Source organism: Halyomorpha halys, unplaced genomic scaffold (assembly GCF_000696795.3).
Source record: "Halyomorpha halys isolate HHAL.00 unplaced genomic scaffold, Hhal_1.1 Scaffold478.1, whole genome shotgun sequence".
In the NCBI taxonomy this organism is placed as follows: domain Eukaryota; kingdom Metazoa; phylum Arthropoda; class Insecta; order Hemiptera; family Pentatomidae; genus Halyomorpha; species Halyomorpha halys.
In genome coordinates this window covers 345,949-373,422 of record NW_027114329.1, presented here as the reverse complement: position 1 = coordinate 373,422, position 27,474 = coordinate 345,949, and the positions used below count along the sequence as shown (strand labels likewise).

The window sequence follows — 27,474 nt, the reverse complement described above, 5'->3', positions numbered from 1 at the left end:
TTAACTATTTATTTCGACATAGTAGATGTTAGTTGTAGATAGTAACTTTTAAATGTTATGTTGGATATATGGTCAGTTGAAGGAATACCTAATTCTCTAGCTGGCCCGTGAAGGAAGGAGCCATAGACACATAGATGGTACATAAAGGATAAATGAAAATTCCAGCTAGGCACCTGAAGCACCAGAGGACTCTCTTAACCAAGAGGTGGCTACTGGAATACACAGGTAACCTAACCATAGCGCTCTTATCACCTTATCTATACTGACTAATAGTTCTAAAAGCAAGAACCTTAATTTGAGTTCCCTAGTCTCGGTTAGTTAGTTAGTTAGGCAGGCAGGTAGGTATCTATCCAATCCTGACAGATGTAAGACTGCAGCTATGTTATTTCTTTGTTTGATTTGCGTTTAACGTCCCTGAGTACTCAACTAGGACAAGTAAGTCAGGTAATCGTGCGGGTGGCCAACCTATTCTAGCCAGGATTTAAATTTAATTTTATTTTGTGAATCCGCCTCCATAATACATTTCAACCCTCCAGGACAATATTTGAACCGGTACACTGTACCACCTTCAACGGACCAAAATAAATATCTAATTATTATGTTGCCAGTTTTCAACTGCAAAGTTCATTTCAGATATGCATGCTATTGAATCAACAAGTGTTTGTAAACAAATAGAATGCTTCATGGAATGAAGTATTATCAATTAAAGATTCCTATTGAAAATTTGATTCAAAATTAAATCAGTGATTTCGATCTGACGCGCGCTGATGGTGTAAAATGCAGAAAAAAAAATCAATTTTTTTTCCAGTTTTTATTAGATTTACGCCAACAGTGCTGAAAATCGAACAAAGGTAAAGTACAAAATCGTTTTAGAGTTGAATTAAGAATCCCACAACTGAATTCAGGAATTTATTTATCGAGGAGTCATTACAAAATGAATTTGTCTTGGAGGCCCTGCCGAGAATAATTAAATTATGATTACGGATATTTAGGCACCTTTTGCACGAAATCTGGATAAAAAATGGGGATGTTAACCTTCTTCAACACCCTGTTCCCTATGCTTAACTATCAGATCTTTTTAAAGTACAAGGGCCAAAGGTGTAAAGTCCGGCCTTCACTTAGCACCTAAAATACTTCCCAAAATTTTGTGTAGATTGGTGGCCTCGTGCTGAAGATATCATCATTATTGTAAAGTCGAAAATAAATCTATAGACTATGAAAGGCGAAAATTATCATTATGTTATTAATAATATATTATTATTACATGGGCGACAGACCATGGAGGCCTAATTCCTTGCGCAATGTATTAGGAAATACATTGCGCGTTCCATGACGTGTTTTTTTCGTAGGGTGGGTTCTTCACTCCCACGCCTATTTTTTGTGAGTGCCACGCATTGGCTAACGGGCATCACAAATGCCTGGAGGGAGATTGAGTAAGTTTTGCATTATTCTTTTCTTTAAAAAATCCCGGATGGGACCGGGATTCGATCTGACAACCTTTGGGTTAGTAGACTGGTGCGTTGCTATGCTGCTACCGCTGCCCCATTATTAATAATATATAACTATAATATAATAATAACTATAAATTGTTCACGACTATTTGTAGTAGTTGTCTCAATTTGTAGATCTTCATCAGGGCTAAAAAGATACAAAAACAACTAAAAATATTTTGACATAATGGGATAAGATCCAATAGGTAAATTAAGGTAGGGTTAAAATTATGTTAATATGGATGAAAAGAAAACTACATATCAATGAAAGAAAATAAGAAATAAAATAGTATAAATATAAAATAGACAACTGGTCCTGATATGTGAAAACAATTTTAGGGCCGCCTAAAAAAAACAAACAACTAATTTCACTTTTCTTCATTTAAAGTTGAATTCTGATATTTGTTTTAAAATCGAACAGCGCAGACTCCGCTGCTGACTGGAGTAGGAAGCATGTAAGAATCAATTCTCATATTATTTTTCTCAGAACTCTTTTGGTAGCCTTCATTATTTAACCAAACTCATCCGTGTCCTACCGTCGTTGATGATTGGAGGAAACAGACAACTTGTTGATCCATGACGCCCAATGGCCAACCAATCGACCAATCAATATCTGTTTCCCCTCCCCCCATGGTGAGGGATTGGTCTAGTTCCTCTAGGCATCCGGCCAATCATTACTCGTTGATGATTAAACGTTTTCAGGTCTAATATATATTCATATTGCATAATGAATTTTCTTCTGTCATAGCTTTAGTTTCTTTGATTTTTTTCAGCCTGAACACCGTTAAATTTGTTTGTTAATTCATTATAATTTTTTAATTACTGTTTCTTTTGTTTAATAAAATTTAAGAGTTCGCTCAATTTACATTATCCCAAATTTCATCTTGTGGATACCTAAGAAGAGATTACTCCTTCTTGTTAATAAATTCCTTTTTCCAACTGTTGCTGTCTTTCCTAAATTCCTAAAACTAAAATTAACTTCATATTCAATTGACTTCATTCAGAAAAATAGATAGGTCTGCACTATTTATAAGTGGATGATATTAGGGCCAGTTTTTGAGTTTACAAAAAGCCTACTTAAGTAAGGTAAGAAAAAGCCTCCCATTGTTATCCAGGACTCATTGCATCTCTGTTCCACAATCCAATTCTCATTCCTTTGTAAAAGTTTGAATTTCCCGCCAGAGTTTTACCCTGTTCATTATAGTTTCAATCCTGCAGTACTGGCAGTACAGGCCTATAGTGTTTCCAACTGATATCGTTAGTTTAAATTACAATGAGTAACCTTTTTGATAATAGAGCCATATACTGAAAATTAATTTGCTTCGTTCATTCTCCTCATTCCTTGGAGGTTAAATGACAACTTCGACTTATTAGTATGTATCAAATATATTATTTTATCTTTTTCTAATAGACGAAAGGCCTTTTTTCAATGGAAAGAATTACAAAATTTGTGAAAGTATTTCGTTTTTAGTTTTGGATTGTTTTAATTTCAGGAAAATTAAACTAAAAATAAATTTCTATCTAGAGAAAATGTCAGTATTCCTTTGTGTCATTTATTTTTTTAAATTATTAACGATAAAGCAAAGTACTTATATAAATAAAATTTGAAAGCTAAGATATCTTGAACATGCCAGGAAATGATTTTAGTAAAAAAAAAAAAACCGCCCAATCAGTTATATTTTATTTAATAAAATTCTAACATTCGTTGTTATACATATTATGAACTACGAAACCATTAACATCCAATTAAATTATAATTATGCTGATATAAATTGGTTTGCTGGATATTTTAGTGATAATGGATCCATCAGCTTATCTACCAGGACTACACCATAAAGGTGAACCACTTCAATCCGAGGCCACCTGTACAAGGATCAATAATGATCCGCAAAGTTCAAAGTGCTTCAGAGCTCATTGTACTCTTCAATCTAATTTATTACAAACATATTTTATATTAATTATGGTATAGTATACCAAATTGTAATTATGATATACCATGTTTATGTATAATTGAAGATAATATTTTTATATTACACACTCAGGGTAAAAGGAAATGAAAATTTTGAGAGTTAAGTCTTTAAAAATGTAATAAATATTACCCAATGCTTATTGATTATTTTTTAAAAATAAATTACTTAATATTTTTTTTTTCCAAAAATGTAAATATTCTATTTTTAATTATACTTTTTTTTTATTTTCACTTAATATATATGCAATATATTTTAAGAGGAAGTATCTCAATCTTGAACAATTTAGAATTCGAGTTTTCGACGTTTTGAGGTCCATATATATATTTTAATATTGAATTTAAAAAAATATTTAAACATCTGAACAGGACTGAAAATGTAAGATAAAAAAAAGTACGATTTAATAACCTTGTTTACAAGAAAAAAAGGGATTAATCAACAGTGGTCCTATTTAAAAGATACATCAATCAGGTTTATAATTAGTTCTCCAAAAAGGAAATATTTTCAAGACGTTCCAGAAGATTCTTGTATTTAGGATTCTTGTTAAAGAAAAGAAAAGAGGATTTTGAAATAGGCGGCATTAAGATTGCTTTTTTCTTTCAAGAAGAAATTAAATTCAGCGCCTCTTTGAAAAAAGCTTTGATATTTTTCCTCTTGTTACTGAAAATAGCAGGTTCTTTTTTACCAACTTTTAATTTAATCAAATATATTTTCATTAAATTCTTTAACCTCAATCATTATTTGATACACTTGAAAGTCACTACATCGCACTGTTACTTCTTTATATAATTTTACCAAATTGGCAAAAATAAAATTCAATTATGATTATTGCATATAGATATATACAATTCAATTTCCAGAAAAGTTCCAATTAAAGCTAATTTTTTTTTTACGTCTAGTAGAAAGGAGCTCGTTTAAATATGTTTCATTTAATGTAGTAAGACAAACTCTTCCAAAACATTACAATTTTGGACTTAGAATGATCAACTTTGTATTAGCACATATTTTCATAAAATAGAATTTTCATATTAAATCTTTCATATTTTACCTGCAACATATTAAACTATAATAGATTTCATAGGTCTCAGACCTATTAACTCTATCATAAATCACTCAAGGAAAAATTCAAACGCAAACAGGGATAATTCAGACGTAAAGAAAAAAAGTTTTTAGATTCCTAATAGCAATCGACTAAAATTACACACTTTTTTTTAGATATGGGTGTTACTAAACCTAAAATCAACATTAATGTTTGTTAAATAGTAAATATTGTAATAGTGCTGACTACTAAACAAACTAACTCAAGGTTACTATTTGAGAACTAATTTAAGGTACTACTATTTTTATATTTTTTAGGTAACTAGAATATTGGACACAGGAAATTGAGATGTATTCTGCCCAATTTTCCGGGTGCATATTTACAATAACTTCTATGCTATTGCTGTAAGCGTAATAAATATTTACAATATAATTATCTACGGGGCTTAGAGGGTTATAAGAAGGACATATATAGGAAGCTAAATAAACGTAGTAACTATGTATATTAAAGGCAATATGTAGTAACCCTTCGTCCCTTTGTACATAAAAAATAAAATTTTATAAATATAATTATATATTATTCCCTTATCATTAATCCGTAATTTTAATAAATCCGTAATATTTTTTACTTTCTTGTTATACTGTTTTTGTTTTTTTGCTTTCATTTATGATTGACAATGACTCAATTTGTTTTTTAGCCCAGATAAAGGCCTGAAATTTAGGCCGAAACGTCGGGAAAAATAAAATAAATTACAGTTACTATGCAGTATCTACGATCAACTATAAATATATAATTATAAACTTAATAGTAACTCATTTATCTGTTGCATCAATTTTAATAATAATTTTATATTGGAATAACGTCTTAAAATTAATTATTTTAATAAGCTCTTGGTTAATTTCGTATATTACTATACAATAACCGATCACAAAGCCAATGAACATGCCATAACCCTCAGTGTTTAAACCCATTCATGCGTATAACTCAATATTTACCAGTCGAATCAACAAACGACAAGCAATGTATAAGCGGATAACAAGCCTTGTCAAGCCAGCCTTGCGATAGGGCAAGCACTGGGAGATGAATATTAGCCAGTTAATAATGCAGTTTGGCTGCTGAGATAATATTGATAGTACCCCTCTCTGATATAGGAGTTACAGCTTTTTGGTAGGAACCAAACCCTATCCACACAAAATAGGGAATTTTTTTGTTGTTGGTATCTTTTTGACGTACTAAATGCATAAAACTTAGGTTTTCGTGCAAAATAAGTTTTTTGTGGCTAACATTTTGAATTTCAAACATTATAAAAAAAATGTAGTGATATCAATTTACAGAAAATTTCCAGCTAAAAAGGGCAAATAATTAATTTTAATTAATTAAAATAAGAATAAAAAAACTTTTCTTTAAAAAATGTTTTATTATTTCATATCGTTCCGTGGATAGCTTCAAATATATTGAAGCAGTGAGTGCAAAAATGAGCGAAAACTTTAGTTATTCAATTTTCCAACTACAAATTTATTACTTTTTAAAACCGTTTACATAATCTTTTTCAGAATAATTTTCCCTTAAATATGTTTTAAAAAAATTGTACAAAATGGCAGTAAAAAAAACGCATTTCGTAGGTTCACATATTTCTATACTTTTAGTATATCAAACAGATATAACGGCGTACCAAAAAAAAATTCAAACCTCGTATTTGTGGGGATTAATTTCACCTTATATCTTTAGCGTATTTTCTTCCTTATATCTCCTCTACTAAGCGTCAGCTTCGAAAATATCCACTGACATGTCAAAGTATGTGAGCACTAACATCCATACTATACGGGATGGGGCAATACTATGTTCAAACAGGGCTTAATACTTACCTTGTCCAATGAGCAAAGATATATAAACAGTCAAAATCTTTTTATAAAACTTGTATATACATACCGCCACCTGAAATAAGGGTTAAATTAGTACTCATTTTTAAATACACTGACCCTGAAATTAAAAAAATCCTTTGTTTATTCATTATTTCTAGGATGCTTTGGGGAATTTTTTCATATATATACTTAATATATTCTTCTCCAATTTGATAACCTGAAACTAAATGTTGATGCTGTTGAATTTTCTATATTGGATTTGCTAAATCAAAATAGAATATTCTCAATCAGGGTTATAATTAAAAAGTAACTAAAGATATTTATATATTAGGCCAAACTTGTGCTACATTGTCTTGAGAAACAAAAAAACGAGATAAACAAGGGAAGCTTTCATTATCTTCTGGAACGAGCTAGGTAAAAACTAATATACGATAAATCATCAGAATCATCAGAAAAACAATATACGAAATATTTTCTCTAGTATTAAATAAGTTTTTTTTATTAAATAAATATCATAAAAATATACATTTTACCTTTCAAGATTTGTTTAAGCTAAATACAGATAGACACTATCACCAGCATTCCTAGCTAGGAACTAAATGTTTGTTAGTAAGCTGAAGATAATTTTTGTACATTAATAACAAATTGAGTTGTATTTTTGTGAGCCAGTAGAGTTTCACAAAATTAATTTCCTCACAGAACGGCTTATTTTTAGAAACATCCTCAGGGATTAAGAAAGAACAAGCCATAAATCCGAAGTCAACAATTCTAACCAATTAATAAACACACAAACCTAGTTCTGTTTCCTCTTAAAATTTTATTTTTCTAAAATTGTTAGATTTCGGATGAGTTTTGTGAACAATTAAAAGTAACATAACGTAAGGTAAAATCTTCCTTTGGTTTTATCTCTAAACAAAGATCATGGATGCGATGCTTTGCAGGACTGAGTCTAGAAACTGGAATCATTTCATCATCTTTCCACATTCTGGATCATCTCAGCCCTTATGAAGCCCTACAAAAAAGATTGAAAAGTCGGTTACTGATGAATAGTTTTTTTTTTTTTTTTTGCAATTTTCGTACATCTCTTCACCACTACCATCTTTCTACAATCATCACATACGGTCAACAAATAAAGAACCAAATTTATTTTTGTAGTTTGTATTCACTACCATTTCACTTACTTGTACAATGATAAGTTATATTTCTTTACATTTTAATTCCCCTAAAATCACTAATAGCCGTTCTTACCATGAAATAAAAAGAACTACTGTTCGTTGTTTATAAACTAGTACTTATGTACTAATACTATTGTACATAAGTACTAGTACAATAGTATTAATATATATAGTACAATAGTACTAATACTATTGGCTTTCATAATAAAAAAAGGCCTCTACTTGGATTCTGCTACAATTTGTATCTAATTACTTTTTTCCTTGTACTTGATGGACAAGAATTAGCTTTAGTTAATGCATTTACGTTACGCAATGAAAAAATGATCTTTGTTGAGTGGCGCCAAACTTCATTGGTCATCAACGCTACTTATATTCTATTTAATTTTGCCTATATCTGTTTATTTTTTTTTTTAATTTGATTATTTATTATATTATTTATTTAAGTTATTATTCTTCTTTTTTATTTATTTTTTCTTCCGTTCAATGTTATATTTTTGTCAGTAAATGTAATGATTTTAAAAATTGAAATACTAATTCTATTGTTTTATCATCGTCTCCAAGGGTTTTTGAAATATTTGGGTTTAGTCCTAAGCTATTGAGGTGTGAACTATGGGCATTGTTGGAAAATATGGCTTATTATGAAATTTTTGTTGCAATACTGGCAGTTCGGAGGCGTTTCTTTTGAAATAAGATAGGAGTGGGTGAGCCTCGTGTGTTCTATTCTCAGCCTGGACAGTTCAACCTCCTCTCTACGGGATTTGCGACTAGAAGTACCCCAGGGCTTGACATCCTTTTTAATAATTTTTTATTTATTCATTGGGCTTTCGTTCCACAAAGATTGCCATTTATCTTTGACTTCTTTTTCAAGAGGTTTGCTCATTTCTGATGGAGTTAAAATTGCTTTACCCCGTCCCGGAAGCGCGAGTGCTTCTCTTGCAGCGTGATCGGCTAGTTCATTCCATGCGATTCCTACATGGCTTGGAACTCATATAAATGTAACTGACATACCCATATTGTGTAGAGTGTTAAGTAAAAATCGATGGAGGAAATTGTCGGATGCTCTGGATACATACAATCTAAACCTTTTAACGAGCTTAATGGGTCTTAATGAGGAAAAATGATGTGATAGGAATAATGAATGTACATTTGCCTACCATCGTAATAATTTACAGCTTTTATTTCTTAATCGTAATTATTTTAAAGTTTAAAATGTATTTTTCTAAACGTTCCTCAACTTACGTTAATTTATTATTAAAAAAGAAAATGAATAATGGATGAACCTATTATCGTGATTTTTTTTCCCCCAGGGAAACGAACTCTACTGCCAGATACTGGATTCAAGCTAACATGCCCTGGCACAGCCTCCTCTATCCCATCTGGTCTAGTGGTCGGTTTGTATTGCGATGTCGGCGATGTTCGTGGAGACAAAATGAAACTGACAGCCTCTGGCCAGAAATACGACGACTTGGTGAAGGGTAAGCTGAAGCACCAACTGAAGTTGGCTCTACCCCCGCCCAAGTTGGGACAGGTAACTGATACAATTGCAACATTACAAACACCCAAAATAACCACACATTTTACAATCAAAACTGTTTTTAATCCTCATAGTTCATAGATATAATACTTTGTAAGTAGAGTTAAATATTTTTCAAGCAATATTTTCTTTAAATAATTTGAAATCGTCTTGAACTCAGTAATTATAACAGCCTTGGTGTCACTGCTTCCAAGAACTTAGTTGAATGTTTAAATAATAATTGCATAGCCGTTAAAAACTTTATTACTGCTATATAATCTCACAAGTATATCTCCGATCCACATAAAAGGAAATTCAATTATGCATAGTTTCGATTGGGGAAGGATTCAGACAAAGCTAATAACCTAGTAGGTTATCTACCAATCTAGATATTTTTATTTTGAAAATTAATTAATTTATATTAAATTATTTAAGCTCTTTTTACTATTACGAACTTTTTTCATTAAATAGAAAAATTCTCAGATCAATCAATACTTGTACTGTAGTAAAATAACAATCACAGTTAAACATTTACCAAATACCCAAATTAACAATCTTACAAACAATTAAGATTTCGTCATTCTAGAAGTAAAACTGCTCACTAAATTGACCTGGAATTTTTATGTTTTACTATAATCTAATCCATAGTTACAACTAAGTTACATTGCTCCCAATAGAGGAGAATGACAGTGTTAACGACTCCAGGATTTAATTAATTAACAAGCGGAAAGTGGATTTAGGGCGCGAATAAAAAGACACTTCCGAAGGAAGAAGGGTGGAATGGGTTCATTAGCGAAATAAGGGTCGATGAAATTAGACGTTTATGATAAATTATAACGGCATAGCTGTTTTCAGAATATCATGTTCACTTTTATCCAAAATTCGAATTAAACTGTTATGTTTTATATTTGAATTGACTACAGAATATCAGTTTTATTCAACATAGGTAAAAAAGTCCACAACCCATGATTTTTGTTATGAATATAAAAAAATTAAAACCAATTAATTTTTGTTAGTTTAAGCTACTACTTCAAATCCAAACCTAACTGATTTTCTTTAAATACAAACATGTAAACTGCTCTATATTGATTTATGGGTCGCGAGTAACATATAATTGGGATAATTATACTTATATAATTATAAGTATATTATCTTAATAATAACATTATCTTAATATTTTTTTTTAAAAATATTTTCTGCACCCCGTCTCTCTTGATCTTTCTCTTACTTCTTTCCCTCTCTGAGTCCGGGTTTCATGAATTGTGGCCTGTCCACACCCATTTCTTATTTCGAGATGGGTAAGAACCTGCTCAGCGGTCCTCCAAAGCTTTTTGTTCGATATATTCTGGGGCACTGGATTAAAATTATTCTTCGCTACCATCGTTAGACGAATGTTTGAAGAGGTTGCCTGATGGTTTCACTGCAGTGGTGCAGGACTGACTTTACATATTATACTGTACCTTTACCCTTACACATACATACTAATTACAGCACACTACACTCACCCTAGGATGACGTTTCCTAGAAAACAATATCAAGTAAGAGATTAAATGAAATAGCTCTGAGGAGGCCCACTCTACAATCGCTAAAACTCGAAACATCTCTTTTCTTTATGTTTTGTCCTTTTATTTATCATATCTATTAATATATTAAGAGTTAAGGTAAAGTTGACAATGAATTCCAGGTCCGGACCTTTTACGGACTCGACGAAACCTTCAACGCAGTGGCAGTGGCCGGTCTAGGGACGGACTGCGTTGGCTATGACCCCACTGAGGAGATGGACGAGCAGAAGGAGGTAATAAGGATGGCTGCTGGAGCTGGAAGCAAGGCCCTCCAAGAGCTGTCGATGCAAAGAATATACGTGGACAGCTTCGGCCATTCGGAGTCAGCGGCAGAGGGGGCCTGCATGGGCGTCTGGCTGTATCAGCAGAACAAGTGGGTCTGAGTCATTCCATCACTAGATCAGTTTGGCGAAAGTCCAAAGCATTATTTGACAATCTTCTAATAGTTTAGTTGAAACTAACTTATATTACTGCTTGGTTTAGGTTAATTTGCAGAATATTATATTTCTATCTTGCTATGGAATATATTAATGATAAGTGATTAATGATATTTTATCCATGACAAAACATTTCTTCAAGTCATTGTTTCAAACTTTGCTAAAAAATTAATCCTCAGAGTTCAGTAGTCGTATTACATTTGAAACTGAAAGTACTCAAGCCCAGATTTCTTTGTGAAACTGATGAACAGCAGTCGCATCCAAAACAGCGTAAACTGCAATATTAATGTAGCAGTACTACCATTAATACCAATAATTATGTACCAAATATTGGTATATGTGATGGTATATGAAGATAATATTGGTCTACTATCTTCACTATCAACTTGTACAAAACTTCCATATTTCCAAGCCCTGATATTACTGGCACGACAGATCTCTGTCATAAGGAAAAATACCTTTAATTCGAGAGGATTTTTAAAAATCAAAAGAGTAACAACACTTGACGCTGAAGACGCTTTCTGTTACAGAAGAAATCATTTATTAAGTCCAAATAATGCGATAAAAAATAAGTCTAAATAATCTAATGACAAAGTTGGTTTTTTATTGTGTCAAAGTCCCTTACTAACAAAACATAATAAAGGTTTAATCGAGTTTGTAAAATTTAGTTTTTACTCCCGCTATAACCTACGGAAATAAAATTATGGTTATTCGTTTATTAAAAAATTAAATAAAAAAGTTTTCGAGAACAAAACTTTCCCAAACCTCTCGAGTTAAATAATTCGATTTTTACTATATTTATCCTTTTAAAAAGAAGCTCCACTCTCTCAATTTACTCACAAATCCTTTTCTAGTTTATTTTAGTTATAATAACTTTAAATAAAATACAACTTAAAATAGTTAAGAAAGTAAATTAAAAATAATCAAATGTAACTATAAAAACATGAAATGAGTCATGTAGTTTTGGGTTAACCTAGAAAATTAATTAATAACTTTTATACGATCATATAATATAATTTCTAAACTCTCAGAAGAAACCATTTATCATAAATTAGAAGATCAAGAAAGCAATGAGGGGCCCTATTTTCACACAGCTTCCACTTTTCATCCAATTTATGCATGTTGTAATAAATTACTTTAACCAAAACTTAGAAGTAAACAATAACATGAAGTTTTGGAAGGAAAGGTTATAAAACAAGTTTCTCAGAAAATCCACTAGGAGCTCTCATGTATTTAACATATAACATAACTTTTAATATGGCTACTCACAATTCTATATTTATAATATTTAATATGGTGAAACATTTTACATTTAACTCAACATCATGAATATATTATTCGCGACTGGTATGTAGATTGTTCATACCAACGAAATAATGTAAACCCGAATCCACAGCAATATTGAGCATCCTTCTCACGTACAGTCATAAAATTTACATCCCGTACTCAATATGAGCAGTCAGGAATTTCAATGAAACCTTAGAATATTGTTATTAAGAGCGCTGAATTCTCAAGAGTCATGACTCCGACTCTTTTAATGTTCAAAGCGGACTATTGATAATAATTGGTCAGATAATAATTTAATTTCAGTTTCTTTAGTATTCATTTTAATTACTAACATACATTTATATATTTTATTTTTTTGTGCTCTTTTGTGAAACCTTCTGAAACGAACTCATCCTCCAAGGAGTGCTGAACTTAATGGTGAAGAGACTAGTTTCAAAATACAAAATTAATTCACTACCCTAATTATTTTCTTCCATTATTTTATTTCATTTTCTTGCAATTGTAAAAATGCCTAGCTATTAACTGACATCACATCAGACACACGCTGTATAATTCAAGAAAATATTACAAAAAGTTTTATCTTCTGGCTCATCAAACATCCCAACTTTTTCCTCCATCAAGTTTGTAACAATACAACTCGAACGCTGGTCGTTATAAAAGAACTATAATATCGGCCTCCTAGAATGATACCGAAGTTAACCCCTCTATCAATGCCATTTTGTAATTCATATCAACAAACATCTCTTCCACCCCGTTTCAGAGTTGATGAAATAACAAGGGTCTTCTATATTATTGCCGTTTAATAGGATTCTCGAAGAATGGCCGCTTGCAAGTAACATCAGAAGTCCTCACCGGTTTGTGAAACTACTTCGAGGTACTATTTTTTTTGTTTCAAGATGACATCAATGTAAGTTTAAACACTTACCACGATATAAAACTTTGACGTATCTATCTGGACCCCACTAAAAAAAAAATTAACCAAAAAATGACTCGTTTTAAAGTAGGAATAGCTATATTAATCTCAAAATTGTAAGCTTTTCCACAACGTGCACATAGAAACATAAAATAAACTAAAACATAGATAAAGCGATCCCTAAATAGAAATCAAAGGTGTAATCTGTAAGCTTTTTTTCTATTTTCACAATTTTAGTTTGTGATAGATGGCACTGAAACACGATCCCTCCTTTGCTTTCATAGCGTTTCATCAGCCCCTATTTGATTTCTAGTCCAATCAAACTAGAAATTTAATTTCTGAGACTTGTATGGCTTTCTTTATTGATTAAAAAAAAATAAAAATCTGTACCGCTACAACTCATTAATATTACTCGGGTCCTTGAAGTTAGTAGCGACGCGCTTTACCCCGTGGCTACCGCACTCCCTTCTTTATTAATAATTTATTTCTGTTCATCTATGATTTTAATATTGGTAATTAGTTTCAATATGAAATATTCTTCATAACCTAACCTTTATTCTAGAATTAATACATATTACACTAAAGTCAAGGCATTTATTATTTTAAAAAAGTCATAATTCGTATTTCTTTACCACTTTTCTTTAATCAAAGGAAAATATTGTGTTGATTTAATAATTTAAGTTTTCATTTTATTCAAATACATTTTTATCCGATTGGAATTTTAGTTTAAGATTGCTAAATGAATATTTATTCGGAATTTTTAGAACTTTAAAATAAAAAATATCATTAAAAAAATTAAATAAAAATTCAGTTGTATTTATAGTCGGATAAATTCTCAACCCACTGATACCCAACTCTGCCTCAGAGCAATCACAAAAGGTTTGATACTTTATTTATTTTATAGCAGTTGAATGTTTACACGGTCCATTGTGGGCTTAGCCCCTATTCGGTAATGGCAAAGGTTTTTCGTCGCCATCTTAGTAGAATCGATGATCGTGTCTGGAGAGCTTCATATCCAATCTGGAAAAGTAAATATAACTCCGTTCAAACATCTCCAAATCCTTTTTATATAACTTCGAAGTATCTTGAAAATTGGTCAAATCCATGTGAAATTGAGTTTTAAGTAACGAGTGGACTTTGTGAACTGTCATTTTCTTGCACATATTCTAGTAAAACTGAACAATTATATTTCAACAAATACACCGTGCAGGACGGAGAAAGACCAGAGGATGATGCCTAAGATCGAGCTGTTCGACTGCGGGGACTGGATCGGGTGGCAGATCGGGCAGCAGAAGGCCAACGCACAGAACTTGGCCCGCCAGCTCATGGAGACTCCTGCAAACCTTCTCACTCCGTCAGCATTCGCTCTCAGCGTCGTCGAAGTCCTCACCAAGTCGGGAGTAGATGTTGAGGTAAGTTTAGGATAGTTAACAATACAACGAATAAATAATAAAAGTGAAGAACGTGAAGGGAAATAGATTTTAGAAAAGAACTACCGCTAATGGCCCATTCATAGAATTCAAAACTCTTTAATTACATACATATCAAAAACATTAAGCTTTGGTAATAAAACTAATTTAAAATCGTAAATCAGTCACCCAAACCAAAAGAATCATTATCATTTCTCTCATTTCTTTCTGATAACTGTTGTGTGAACTTTTGGTCTTAAGTGGAACTGAAGTTCACATACTAAATGATCAATTCCGCCATAAAACATTTCAGAAAAAATATATAACACATTATAGATCAAGATGTGAAATATACTCACATGCAGGTAGTGAAATTTTAATTAAAAATATTAATGAAATGGCCTTTTCTTGGAATGATTTTTAAAAATTCCATGTTCCAATCAATTTCTAATGATTTTTTTGTTTGAAAAAGTTCTTCACACATGTATCAAAAATCCTTGGAAAAATACTTGGAACAACATATACGAAATATTTTCAACTTGTTTGAATCCGACAAGATCATCGAGTACAGGGATTCCTTACTCAAAAATATTTTAATTCGAGTATTTGCAAATATTCCAAAAAAAAAAAAAATGGTATGTAGAAATAATTGTTTTTTTTATCGTATCAACTTGACTGGTACCCGATTTAGCAATTACCTAGATGTATTTATTAACACGATAAACTTCTTCATGATATTGCTGATTACTGTCCGCCATGATGTTGAAAAGGTGCGTTGCAAGAACTGGGCCAAACTGCGGCAGTTCAATGCCTTCCTAGCCGTTTCATCCGGCTCGGGTCAGCCTCCGGTGTTCTTGGAAGTACTCTACGAGGGCTGCGAACCGGACGTCTCGCCGATAGTGCTGGTCGGAAAGGGCATCACCTTCGATGCCGGAGGACTGTGCCTCAAGAGTTGCAACGCGATGAGGCACACGCGAGGGGACATGGCCGGTGCCGCTGCGGTTGTTGCCGCGGTGCGGGCCATCGCCGCACTCCAGATCCCCATCAACGTGAGGGGCCTCATACCGCTGTGTGAGAATATGCCGGGGGCCTGCGCCTTCAAGCCCGGGGACATCATCAAGTCTTACAATGGTACGTTAAACTTTAATGAGAATACTTTTATTTAATAATAAATTTAAAAACAATAATACCAATTGATACTCGTAATCAGACTTAATTTACGAAGACGTCTATTTTGTACAATACACCAACCTTACAATTTATAATTAGTATCTCAATTTACAAAATTGTCTATAATGGTATATAACTAACCCCATGATTGCATGGGCCAGTTGACACGCGTTGGTCACGCATGACTTGAATCATGCGCTATGGTATTTTGATTATATCTGTCACAATAATGCTTGGTTCTGATCAACAGCACGAAGGTGATTAAATCATTACGAGAAAATGTATAAAAAAAAAATATTCAGCAGCATAGCAAAGTATTTTTCTAAAAAAAAAAAAAATGGTCATGCAATGGTCAATAAAAACTGTGTTATGTTTAACAGCATATGATAATTAATCATACTTTTTTTTAACGTAATACATAAATACTTGATTATGATCAAGTATTTATATATTACATTAAAAAAAGTATTTATTTATCTAATTAAGTTACTTATATATTATATAAGTTATTTATATATTATTAAGTATTTATCTATTATGTAGAGGCTTAGAAAACCAGAGAGGAATATCTTAAATATAGAAAACTAATTTTTTGTTAGTAAAACTAATATAATACCGTTGATAACAAAAATGTAAAGATTTAATGATTTAAAAATGTAAAATTGGTCTAAATATAAAATCTCGTGCTAAAAGGGTTTTTCTCAATATTATAGTACATAAAAGCATAAAATTGCGAAATAAAAACCTAATCCACTGATTGGTTGGTCCACTCTGGTTTTCAACGTCTTGATTAAGAACTTTTTATTTTATAATCTAAGTAATTATAAGCTAATAAATCAACTTACAACTTATTTACAGCTTTTTAATCAAACCATTTTATGATGAATTTAAGAATAGTTGTTCATACGACCTATTTATTAATATTATTCTTGACCTAAAATGACATGCTTTTTTTCTTAGAAATCTACACTTTTAGGTTTTTATTGGTATCACATTAAATTTCTAAATATTCACCGAGATTTGGCATATTGGTCTGATATATAAATATATAATTGCACAATCCTTAGAAATTCTTAATTATTTAAGTAATACATAAACCTTCCAGCATATGAACTTCATCTGGTTTTAAGAAATGTTACAAACAATATTTGAGCTGTAATACGAGTAATAAACAACTTAATCTGTAGTAAAATCGAAATAGGTCAAATAAAACTCTTCGAAAGCTTTCCTGTCAAAGATGAAAATACTGTAGTTGGCGACTACAACAGTTAAGAATGCGATCGTGTTTCATCTTTATCTTGAAAGAGTAAATAAACATTTCTTCGATACGTGGGTGACATTATCAATTTGACATATTTGTTCAGATACCATATCTCTTTTTAGAAGTATAATCGATTAATTTAAATTTCCAAATTGTTATTTCAAAAAGTAATTATCATTGGCTTGGCATGCATGTACCCTATGGTCGATTATTATAAATTACTCCGTGGACAAAAAAAAAGTGAATAATTTAAGTGGTATAATAAAAGTTTTTAAATTCCACTGAGCCAGCAGGAAAGACAGAGTGGTCAAGCGTCACTATACGACTGAAGGCATTAGGTAATTAATATTTTTTTAAATTTGTAGTGACTATTAAGTCTTATAAGTAGGAAGTAGTTTTAAGATCTATTTATTAAGTATTTCTGTTTACATTAGTAATATTTACTAGTAATACTAATCAGCAACTGCATTTGTGAGGTAGTTTATCTAGTCTCAATAATTAAAGGGAAAACTGCCTATTTTTCCTGTTAATATATTTAAACTTAATGTATATAAATTTGGATCGTACATGCCTACAACTGGTTAACTGTAAAATTACTTAAATTTATTGCGAAAACAACTAAAAAACCAATCACTTAATATATATATTTAGTCTATGTCTTAAAATTGAAATAGTCTATACGGTATCATTGTAAATAAGCGTTCCATTTGGATGATTTTTTAATTTATTTAATTATCTTTCAAATGAGCAGCTCTAATGTTAGGGGAGATGTTTATTTTCCCAAAGAGAAAAGTTAAAACTTTCAGCGTCATAGACAAAAACTGAACGCGTTTTCAAGAGTACTTGCACGATCATTTTAAAAACTGTCAGGGTTTCAAGTACTAACGCTGATTCAATTAAGATGATTCGTGTTTGGTCTTGTTGTAAATTTAATTATCTTCTGAATGAGCAGCTATAATGTTCCATGATAAATATGGAATATATATTTTTTTTTGTTAATAGGCTTTTTTCAATTTTTTAGAATCGTTATTTTTACAAAAATTTTATCGGGAAAATCTACAGCATCAAAAGAATCACAATTAAAACTTTTGAGTTTCGTCTATTTATCATCAAGAATAGCAGTACCTACAGGTATACACCATAGGTAGGCCGCAAGAGGGTTCGGCAACACGTATTTTATGATGATGTCAGACTTATTTCATTTTAATTATCTTTCCAGAAGTTTGGGTACTAGCTGAACGGTTGTAACAGGTAAATGTACAATCAAAATTACTCAAAATAGATTTTTAGGTGACCTAATTTTCAAAAATATTCAGTAAGGGACCCAAAATTGCTGATTCTCATACATTAAACTAATACATTTTATCCGTCTATGGGAAGTTTACTTTTAAAGGTCGTTACTGTGTTCGTTAAATAAGGCATCTATTGTTCTTTGTTTGAATACAGCAAAGCAAATCCTGAACTGTGAATCACATGAATTCTGCAATTGTTTGTCTGTCATACAATATATATGCACGCGATGATATAGACAAACAATTGCAAAGTTTATGTAATTCACACCCACACGTATATATATCGTGGCTTTTAATTTCTATCAGAATAAGATTCATTTAAGTTAAAGTCTGTTATCAAAATACATAGAGACTTATGTCTGAAATATATCTACAAAATGAAAATTATTTAAAATTAAAGTCATGTAAAAGTAGGAAAGAAAAAACATTTGTAATTAATTAAATATTTAATTAATCGTAAAATAACACGATTAAAGAAATAAAATATAAAGTTACATAAGCCAAATGGAATAAGGAAATATGAATACGAAAATATATTTAATAAAATATATGCACAAATAGAAATTTATCTAAAATTAAAATAATGTAAAAAAAAAAGTGAGATAAAAAATATATGTAGTAAATGAAAAATGTAAGTAAAATTATAGAATCAAAGGGACAGAACATAAAGTTAAAAGGAGTAATTAGTAAATATGGCAATAATTAGGGGTGGTGAAATTCTCTTAATTGAATAAGGGAGAAAGGAAAAGGAAATAACAGGGAATGGAGAAGGGGCGTAAAAAAAAAGTTGGAAAAAAAAAATAAAAACTGAAGAACATACCGACATGAGCAGATCTGCAACACAAGTAAGGTGGAGCAAGAACGGGCCGAATACGCTAAAGGAAGTGTTTAACAGTTAATAGCCAAGAATACGTGTACAAGTTAAATTACTTAAATAAGTAAGATATATACCAAAGGTGGTAACAAATAATCTGAAAAATAAAACATGTAACAAAAAAAATATAACATTACTACTATTTTAATAAATTAAATATTTGAAATATGCTAGGAATAAGTTTTTCTTGTCGGTTTTTATATTGATGGAAAAAGGTTCAAGTTGGAAATAAAAGCTTCCAGCGATGAGTATTTTGTCATGGTTGTAAACTGTCGTGAGTCCAGAAGTTTTATCAAAATCAAAGGTATGGTTTAAAGATAAGGAGTGTTTTGAAGAAGAAGAATTATGGTAGGAGACAGAATATTTGTGTTGCGCGATATGGTCTTTAGGGAGGTTTTCTGTTAAACCAATATAGGAGGAATCACAATTGGGAGTGGAGCAAGGAATGCGTTATAGGACATGGGATCGGTGCAAAATAAGTTTATTAATGACATGAGAAGGAAAGTCATTAGTTAAACATATCTGTTTTATGCAGTCGAGTTTATGAGTGATTAATCACTTTCCTTGACCTCCACCCCAGTCAACACCACATCCACTGAATGGTACACTAAACCGACTTACTCAGGTAGACTTATAAACTAGTACTCCCAACATCCTTACCACATAAAAATTAACATAGCAAAAGATTCCTCCTACTACTTCTGAAAACCTCATTGGTTTCTTTGGATGTGTGCAGAAACCTACTCCGTACTACTCTTCTGTATATAAATCTCCCTCTCCTCCCCCATTGAGGATTATTATTAAGCTATCAATAGTGAACAAACATCCCAATTCCAGGACATCCAATGTCCAATTTGACAAAAGGTTTCGTGATTGCTATCTGTATATAGATCGCTCATCAATATTGATTGTTACATTATAAAATATAATTGTAAATTAAATTCTCTATAGTTAAACTAATTATAGTAGGTAACAATCTTAACACACAATCTCTGTCCTACCTAAGGCAAGACAATCCTGGTGCAGGACACTTCCTACGAGGGCCGGCTTATCCTGGCGGATGCCCTCAGCTACTCCGTCACCTATTCTCCCAAGTTCATCGTGGACGTAGGGACCCTGACGACCGACCTGATGGACGTGATGGGGAGCAGCGCCGCAGCAGTCTTCACCAACTCGGACCAACTTTACGACCTCATGAGGATAGCCAGCATTCACACTGGCGACCGGGTCTGGCGGCTTCCGTTATGGGAATATTACGAAAAAGGTCAGCTTTAATCGTTTCCATTTGTTTTTAGTTTTATTTCATGATTATCATTTCTCTAACTGAATATATTTTCGATTCTGGTTTTTTTAACCCGAATTTTATTAAGCTTGCAATGAAATTTCTAGTTCAAGAAAATAGGCCATGGAAATATATTTATTTGTAAAATTTATGTCAGAAAAATTAAAAATCGATTCATCCCTACTTTATTTATCAATTAATAAGCAGAAAATGGGGGCGTAGATACTGTCCTTATTTGAGTAATTATAAACAAATAAGCTCAATATTTAATTACGTAAATGATAGTTATATCTCAATGGCAAAAAAGAAATATCATAAAATTGCGTAAAAATGAAATAATTGCGGAACTGAATTTTTTATTCATTAAATTAATCGCGATTAAACCCATTATTTAATCTGTTCTGATAAAACGTACAATATAACTACTTTTTAAAAAAAATACTACAAAGGTTTGAGTAAATGATAAAGGAGGAACACTATCTTTACTAGATACAATGTTTTTGTATCTCAGATATATTTTCAGATTTATATTTGAGAGTCATAAGTCTTATTTCAAGCTGAACTCGAGAGAAATAAAGCTAGCTATTGGAATCAGGATGGACCTAACTAAAAAATATTAATGTAAAAAAAATTACAAATAATTTCGACCTTGTAAAGACCATAACTGCAGTTCATTTCATGACCTGTTTGGCCAAGTGTGAGATTAATTTTAAAAAAGAATAGTAATAAAAAAAAGTACAAGTATCGATCATAATGGGAGATTGACTTTCACATACTTGAAGGTATCAAATCATGCAAAATAAGTAAAAACAAAACAAACTATACCCATAGAGAATGTCCATGGATTGTCGTTGTTCCAAGCCATACGTATGAAACAGACTTCAACGCTTTTTGAACACCACAAAGGTTTTTCTGTGGATATTGTGCATGGTGGTTTTAATGCTGTTTTGGAGTTGGCATAAATAGAAAAAAAATCTCACCATCGCTCTTAAAATTTATAAAAAAGATTTTTATCATTATAGTAATTATATTAATAGAAACCACTCTCAATCACAAAACATGAGGATAGTGAATTAAGATTTAGTCAAACAACTCAATTTGGGTAAAAGAAACATCGATACGAAATTCAGCGACTTTTTACTCTTTTACATGATATAACTATACTATATCTTGCTAAAAGATAATCACAACTGTGTTTGAGTGAGGTTGCAAAGAGAGGAAGATATATGACAGAGGAGTAGAAGTTCAATATACGTCCTGCCTTAGGCTGGTAGTCTGTGACAGTTTGTGGACTTAGTGGAGGCGTCTCCACGCTTCCTCTAAGTCCCAACTTGAACAAGAAATGTAGTTCATGCACAACTACTAAATGCGTTATGCTCGTATCCAGGTAAAAGTACATGGCATTTATTAAACATCGACATATTTGGTGTAATATATATATAAATTAGATGTTCGGTCGTAAAATTGAAGTTTTTGGTGTCACCGATTCTTTAGTAACTTTGTTTTTTAGGAGAGAAACGTTGGTATTAAGTTAAACTCTATAGTTAGCAAACATTTTAAAATGGTTTGAGATATAATTTTGTCAGTTACAATGTTTTACGACCAAATGCATCATAGTAATTGTAACCAAAGTGGTAATGGAAACTTAAAAATCTATTGGATATTTTTTTACCTTATTTTTACTTGTTTTATACTAATTTTGATTTACTCTTGTGTTTTGGTTTTTTTTTACAAGGAAAGCGTATTGCTTCGAAAGAAGATAGATAATTTATTTTGTTTTTCAAAAATTAAAAAGTATATTTTAGGAAATTTATTAAATAATGAAACAATCTAGAGTTAATATTCGTTATAAGTTATTACGGCTTTATGTACCGAGCAGTTGCATCTGAAGCCTTATCATCATCATACAATCGATGTGTATGATTTTTATACGTGTTATCATTCTCTTTCTCTCTCACACAGTGATACAATAAACCGAAAGCTATGTTGAAGTACAGATAAGGCAGCTTTCATCAACATTTGGCTTCCTAGATAACGCCTCACGGTAGGCTATATTGCAAAACCGCCCTGCTCTGCGGGTCTACATACTAATTGTATTGTAGTATAAAAATATTCTGTCTGCTCCTAGGAACAATTCTCAAAAAGTATTGATTTTTTTTTTTTAAATTAAGCAATATCTATGATAAAAAAAAGAAATAGAATCGATATTCCATCTAATTCACTTTGGAACGTCTTTGAGAACTACGTATTATGAAAATAAAATAACTGGCAGAAAATTATATATGCACACGGTATTGAAAAAGCCAACATTTTAAGAACAATAATTAAAAATTTGTTTATTTTAAAATTTAGTATTACAGAAATAGGGTTTATTAAATGAAATGAAAAAATAATTTTATTCTGAAACAAAAAGTCCCACAAAAATAATTACGTGGTATAGACGGGTGATTGTTTGTCTGACATAATACTTACAAATTTCTAGCATTTAAGTTACAATTACAGACCTACTTAGTTCAAAGAACCGTAACCGAACTGGGAGAAAAGGAGAGAGGATGGCGGTATTCTGAGGAAAGGAATCACAGAATTTTAGAAAACATAATTATTAAATATTCATTAAATTAATTAATAGTGATTAATAAGTTGTTATTTGAACTTGTGGAGTGTTAATTCAAAGTTCACTATCCAAAAATCGTAAGTTAGAGAAATACTTAAGAAGTAATTTCACAAAAGCATGATTACAGTCCAATGTAATCGTTCAGTACACAAAGTCATCTTCTAGTCCATTAGCCTCCAATAAATAAAAGTTAACTGTTTTAGGCCGGAATCGAATCGGCATCCGCTTCTGTTCTCATAGTCCCGGAGATCCGCTCAAACACACCACGGCCTTCAATCAATTTTTTTTTTTTTTTTAATGAATACTACTGTGACATTTTAGTTGCACTGTAACGGTTGCCTTGAACAGTTTAATACTCTCTTCCTCGGAACATATTAATTTCCTCTTAAATTTCATTATGTTATCATTAAAAATTGCAATCTACCTCAAATAGGCCACAAGATACTTAGCTTATCCTTGATGAGGTGCAATATAATGAGCTCGAATAGAATCCTAGAAAGTTATTCTTCATTCGTCGAATTCTTATCCCTAAGAATTTCATTAGGAAAACCAGAAGGTTCGAGATGGATGAAAAATATGTCTCCATTGTATTTTCTTGAAATAGGCCATAAGAGCCGATAGGATATTTGCTAGACTCGTTCCTACCAGTTTTATCCATAACATTACTAGTAAGCGTCGAAATAAACACAATTGAATGTATCATAACACAAAATATTACAATTCATATCAAAACACGGTTTTATTTTTCTTACAAAATCAGTAAACGAGATTTATCATTTTTTTTATTATCGGTTGATTATAGAAGTCGTTAAAAGTTATTATAATTTTTGTATATCATACAAAAATTATTTTTACAAGAAATTTGATAATAATTCGTAGTTCATGTTGAATAACCTTGGGAAATTAAAAAGAGATTTGAACTACTTCTTTAAAAAAACAAAAAAACTTCTAACTTATCTTTGGTCTTTGATGTTAATTTGTGAGGAAATGACTCACTTCTCCAAGATAAAAATAATACTGGTGTGTCACGGCTACAAAACTTAATATTTTCTGAGTTATTAAAAGCGATTAGAATTTTTTAGATAGGAAAATTTACATTAAAAATTATCAATATTACTCTCCAGGTAATTTTCAACATTTAAAATCAATTAAAAATAAACTTTGAATGTAACATTAAAAAAACTTAAATTCTAACTGAATATGGTAAAGTAGAAATGAATTGCTCTAGAAAAAAATTGAAGGAAAGGCAAACAAGTAATAAATAAGCAATGTAAAAAGTAAATTATATTTAAAAAACAATTAATCGATTATAAGGCGTTTAAAAAGTAAAGATGTTAAATTTCTTTCTGAACTCTTGGAGCATTTTTAGTAAAAATATTTTTGTATATTTTTTTAAAAAACATAATACATTACTATTCTTTGATTAAAGTGTGTGTGTTCGTCCATATAATAATTGTACTACGTGTATAGAATATACGTTTATAGTGCACTTAAAAGGGATGGGCCCGGATATTATAGACCATAAACAGTCCCATAAAATATAGGCACTATGAATATATATATCATACACAATAAAACTTCTACATAACGGATATTCTTGGAGAAGATTATTTTATTCGTTATTCAGAGTTTTCCGATTAGAAAGGTTTAATATAAAGTGAACAGTAAAATGAAATAATAAAATTATTTAATCATTATCAATTAAGTTGTGATGCCTCGTAAATCCGAAATACTACAAAATAATAATATTTTATTACTGAAAAACAAAAATTATAGTATTATTCCAGAAACATGTTATCTAAATCATCCTTTTATTTAAATAGATAATCTATAACCTACAAAATTTAGCTCTGTAAGCGTGAGTATGAACATTCATATTTTATGACTATGTCCAGAATAGGGGGTAAAAAGTGCTGATAGAGAATAAAATTAATGTTCCCGTCCAGAGTGGAGAGGTTCCGTAATAGAGGGATTCAAATGCATTAAATATTTACCTTTTTGGCCGGGACCTTAATAAAATTGTCCGTCAATAAGAGTTTCCGTTATACAGGGATGTCCTATAAGAGACGTTTCATTGTACTTCATTCAGCTTCTTGAGGTAACGTTCGTTCGTGGCCTTAGTGATATATTATATAGTTCGATTCAATAAACTTGATGGTTTACCCACATTTAATTTTTTTGTCTCAGGAGTGACGGACATATCCAAGTCGGACGTGCTCAACGTGGGAACGACCCGAGAAGGCAGCGCCTGCAAAGCAGCGGCTTTCCTACGACAGTTCGTCCCTCAGGCCTGCGATTGGATTCATGTGGACACGTACGGCATCACGAGGACGTCCGGGAAGACCTATACCTACCTTAGAAGAGGGATGTCGGGGCGGCCGACGAGGACGCTCATCGAGTTCTTGTCGCAGCTGGCCTGCAGGTCCTCGTGAGGGAAAGGAGGATGGAGTATCGCCCGGTACTCCGGGAAGGGCTAATATATTTGCTTATGAAATTTGAAATATCTCATTTCTATTGCCTTTTAAAGAGGAAAACCACACAAATCCTTCTAATGTGGGGTGTGTATTTGAAAATGGCTCGTAGCGAGTCCAGGGGGCAGGAGAACAAGGTTTAGCTCAATAAAGAGCACCTTTAAAGAATCGATATTTTTTTGTAAAAAAAAAACTTTCAAAACTGCGTGAACTAATTAGATAACAATAAAATAAATCAATACGGAACAAAAGATATTTTTATTCTATTTAATTTTTTTTACTATCCAAGGTCCTTTCAGACTTCTCAACTTATAAACCAGTATTGGCTACAAAATGTCAACCAAAGAAAGAATAAGTTATATATTGGGATATTAAATTAGAATATTAAGTTTTTTATTTTCTAACTTACTACCAACTCAAGGTTCATTTCCAAGGACATTTATTGCAACGTTTACATAAGAGGTTGCATGAGACATTCCTAGTTTTGTATTGCGTAAAACATGGTGCTATACATACACATAGATATATATGTATCATTCCAAAGTCTACAATAATCAGCACATTGAATGATATATTTTTTTTTTCCTTTTCCTACATCGGCCCAAGACTCCCGTTGGAGTCCTACACTGCCCCCGTTGTTATATTATAAAAGAATGGAGCTGAGGATATAAATTGTTATTTATTTAAATTTATTAATTTTTATTATTTAATTTAATTTGTTATTATTTATTTAATTTTAAAAATCTAGTTTGGATTCTGCTATAAATTTGCACAACGGCTGAATAGTAGCTCTATCTAGATCTGCCAGCCCTCGGAGGAAAGCGCTATTGTTTTGGATGAGAGGATATTTAATCCTGTATTTGTCATATCTACTGCAATTTAGTATGATATGTAATGGATCTTCGATAGAGTTGCATGTCGAACATTTATCATTATTTTTAACGTTGATTAATGTTAAGCCGCGATTTGTACGACCGTGGTTAATTCTTAATCTTGTAAGTAAGACTATATCTTTTCTGTTTAACTTGACACAAGTGTTAGAGAACCATGGGCGTGAAGAGACGTTAGGTTGGATAGTGAAATGATCTTTACCTTTCAAACTTGACTCCCAGGCATACCTATCCTCCCATTCACTAATGAAGTCTTTTCTTAACTATCTAAAAATTTCCTGTAAAGGCAGTTTCGCATTTTCCACTCTACTGGAACATCGTTTTGCTATCTTTTCAGCTTGCTCATTGCCGTACAAACCCACATGACCTGGAACCCATTGGACCTTAAATTTGTTATTTGATGAAACTATGAACTTCTTCTATTATGTTATTTATTAAGTAAGAGGAAATATGTTGCCGATGTATGTTTTGAGTGAATTGCAAACGGAAGCGGAATCTGTTAGAATTACGAGTTTGAATTGAATGATATTCTTGTCAAATGTTATGATTTTCACACAATTCTTTTCTACCATTTGTATCAACATTAGTAAAGATAGTAAAATCACATTAAACCTTTAGCATAAAATAGATCTTGTTACGATTACAATTAAAAAGTTATCAGTTTAAACTTAGAATACGGATTTCAAATAATTATGAAGCGTGGAGATAAACACTTTCGGCTACCTTTAGGAATCTGTTCTAATATAACCATGTTGAACCCTATTATATTTAAAATATATTGAACGCTCAATGATACTGGAATCACGATTAAGAGTGGACACTATTTCTAGTAAATAGAAAATGTGAGTTCTGGAGGCTGTTAATGCTTGACTGATATTAATATAGATAAAATACTAATATGTTTTTTGTAGTAATTAACGTTTTTATCGAGAATAATTTAAACTAATGGTTAACCACTTCTTTATT

At 31.5% G+C, this 27,474-nt stretch overlaps 2 protein-coding genes across 2 annotated transcripts in view; one reads left to right on the top strand and one right to left on the bottom strand.

Moving 5' to 3' along the window:
• Positions 1-25,648, top strand: LOC106683362 (cytosol aminopeptidase). The gene is made up of 7 exons (XM_014424776.2): positions 1-225; positions 8,841-9,061; positions 10,731-10,981; positions 14,456-14,657; positions 15,425-15,785; positions 20,258-20,515; positions 25,335-25,648. Exons 1-7 carry the CDS (start codon positions 153-155, stop codon positions 25,577-25,579), a joined length of 1,611 nt encoding a protein of 536 aa, XP_014280262.1. The 5' UTR covers positions 1-152; the 3' UTR covers positions 25,580-25,648.
• Positions 1-27,474, bottom strand: part of LOC106683363 (uridine phosphorylase 1) — an 87,742-nt gene that overhangs the window by 50,760 nt on the left and 9,508 nt on the right. The gene's annotated exons all lie outside the window — the stretch shown is intronic.

Excerpts from the sequence above, each read along its gene's own strand:
- LOC106683362 (XM_014424776.2), top strand. The coding sequence starts at position 153 with ATGAAAATTCCAGCTAGGCACCTGAAGCACCAGAGGACTCTCTTAACC. Across the intron at positions 9,062-10,730 it reads CCCCGCCCAAGTTGGGACAG|GTCCGGACCTTTTACGGACT; the intron begins GTAACTGATACA and ends AATGAATTCCAG. Across the intron at positions 10,982-14,455 it reads TGGCTGTATCAGCAGAACAA|GACGGAGAAAGACCAGAGGA; the intron begins GTGGGTCTGAGT and ends TACACCGTGCAG.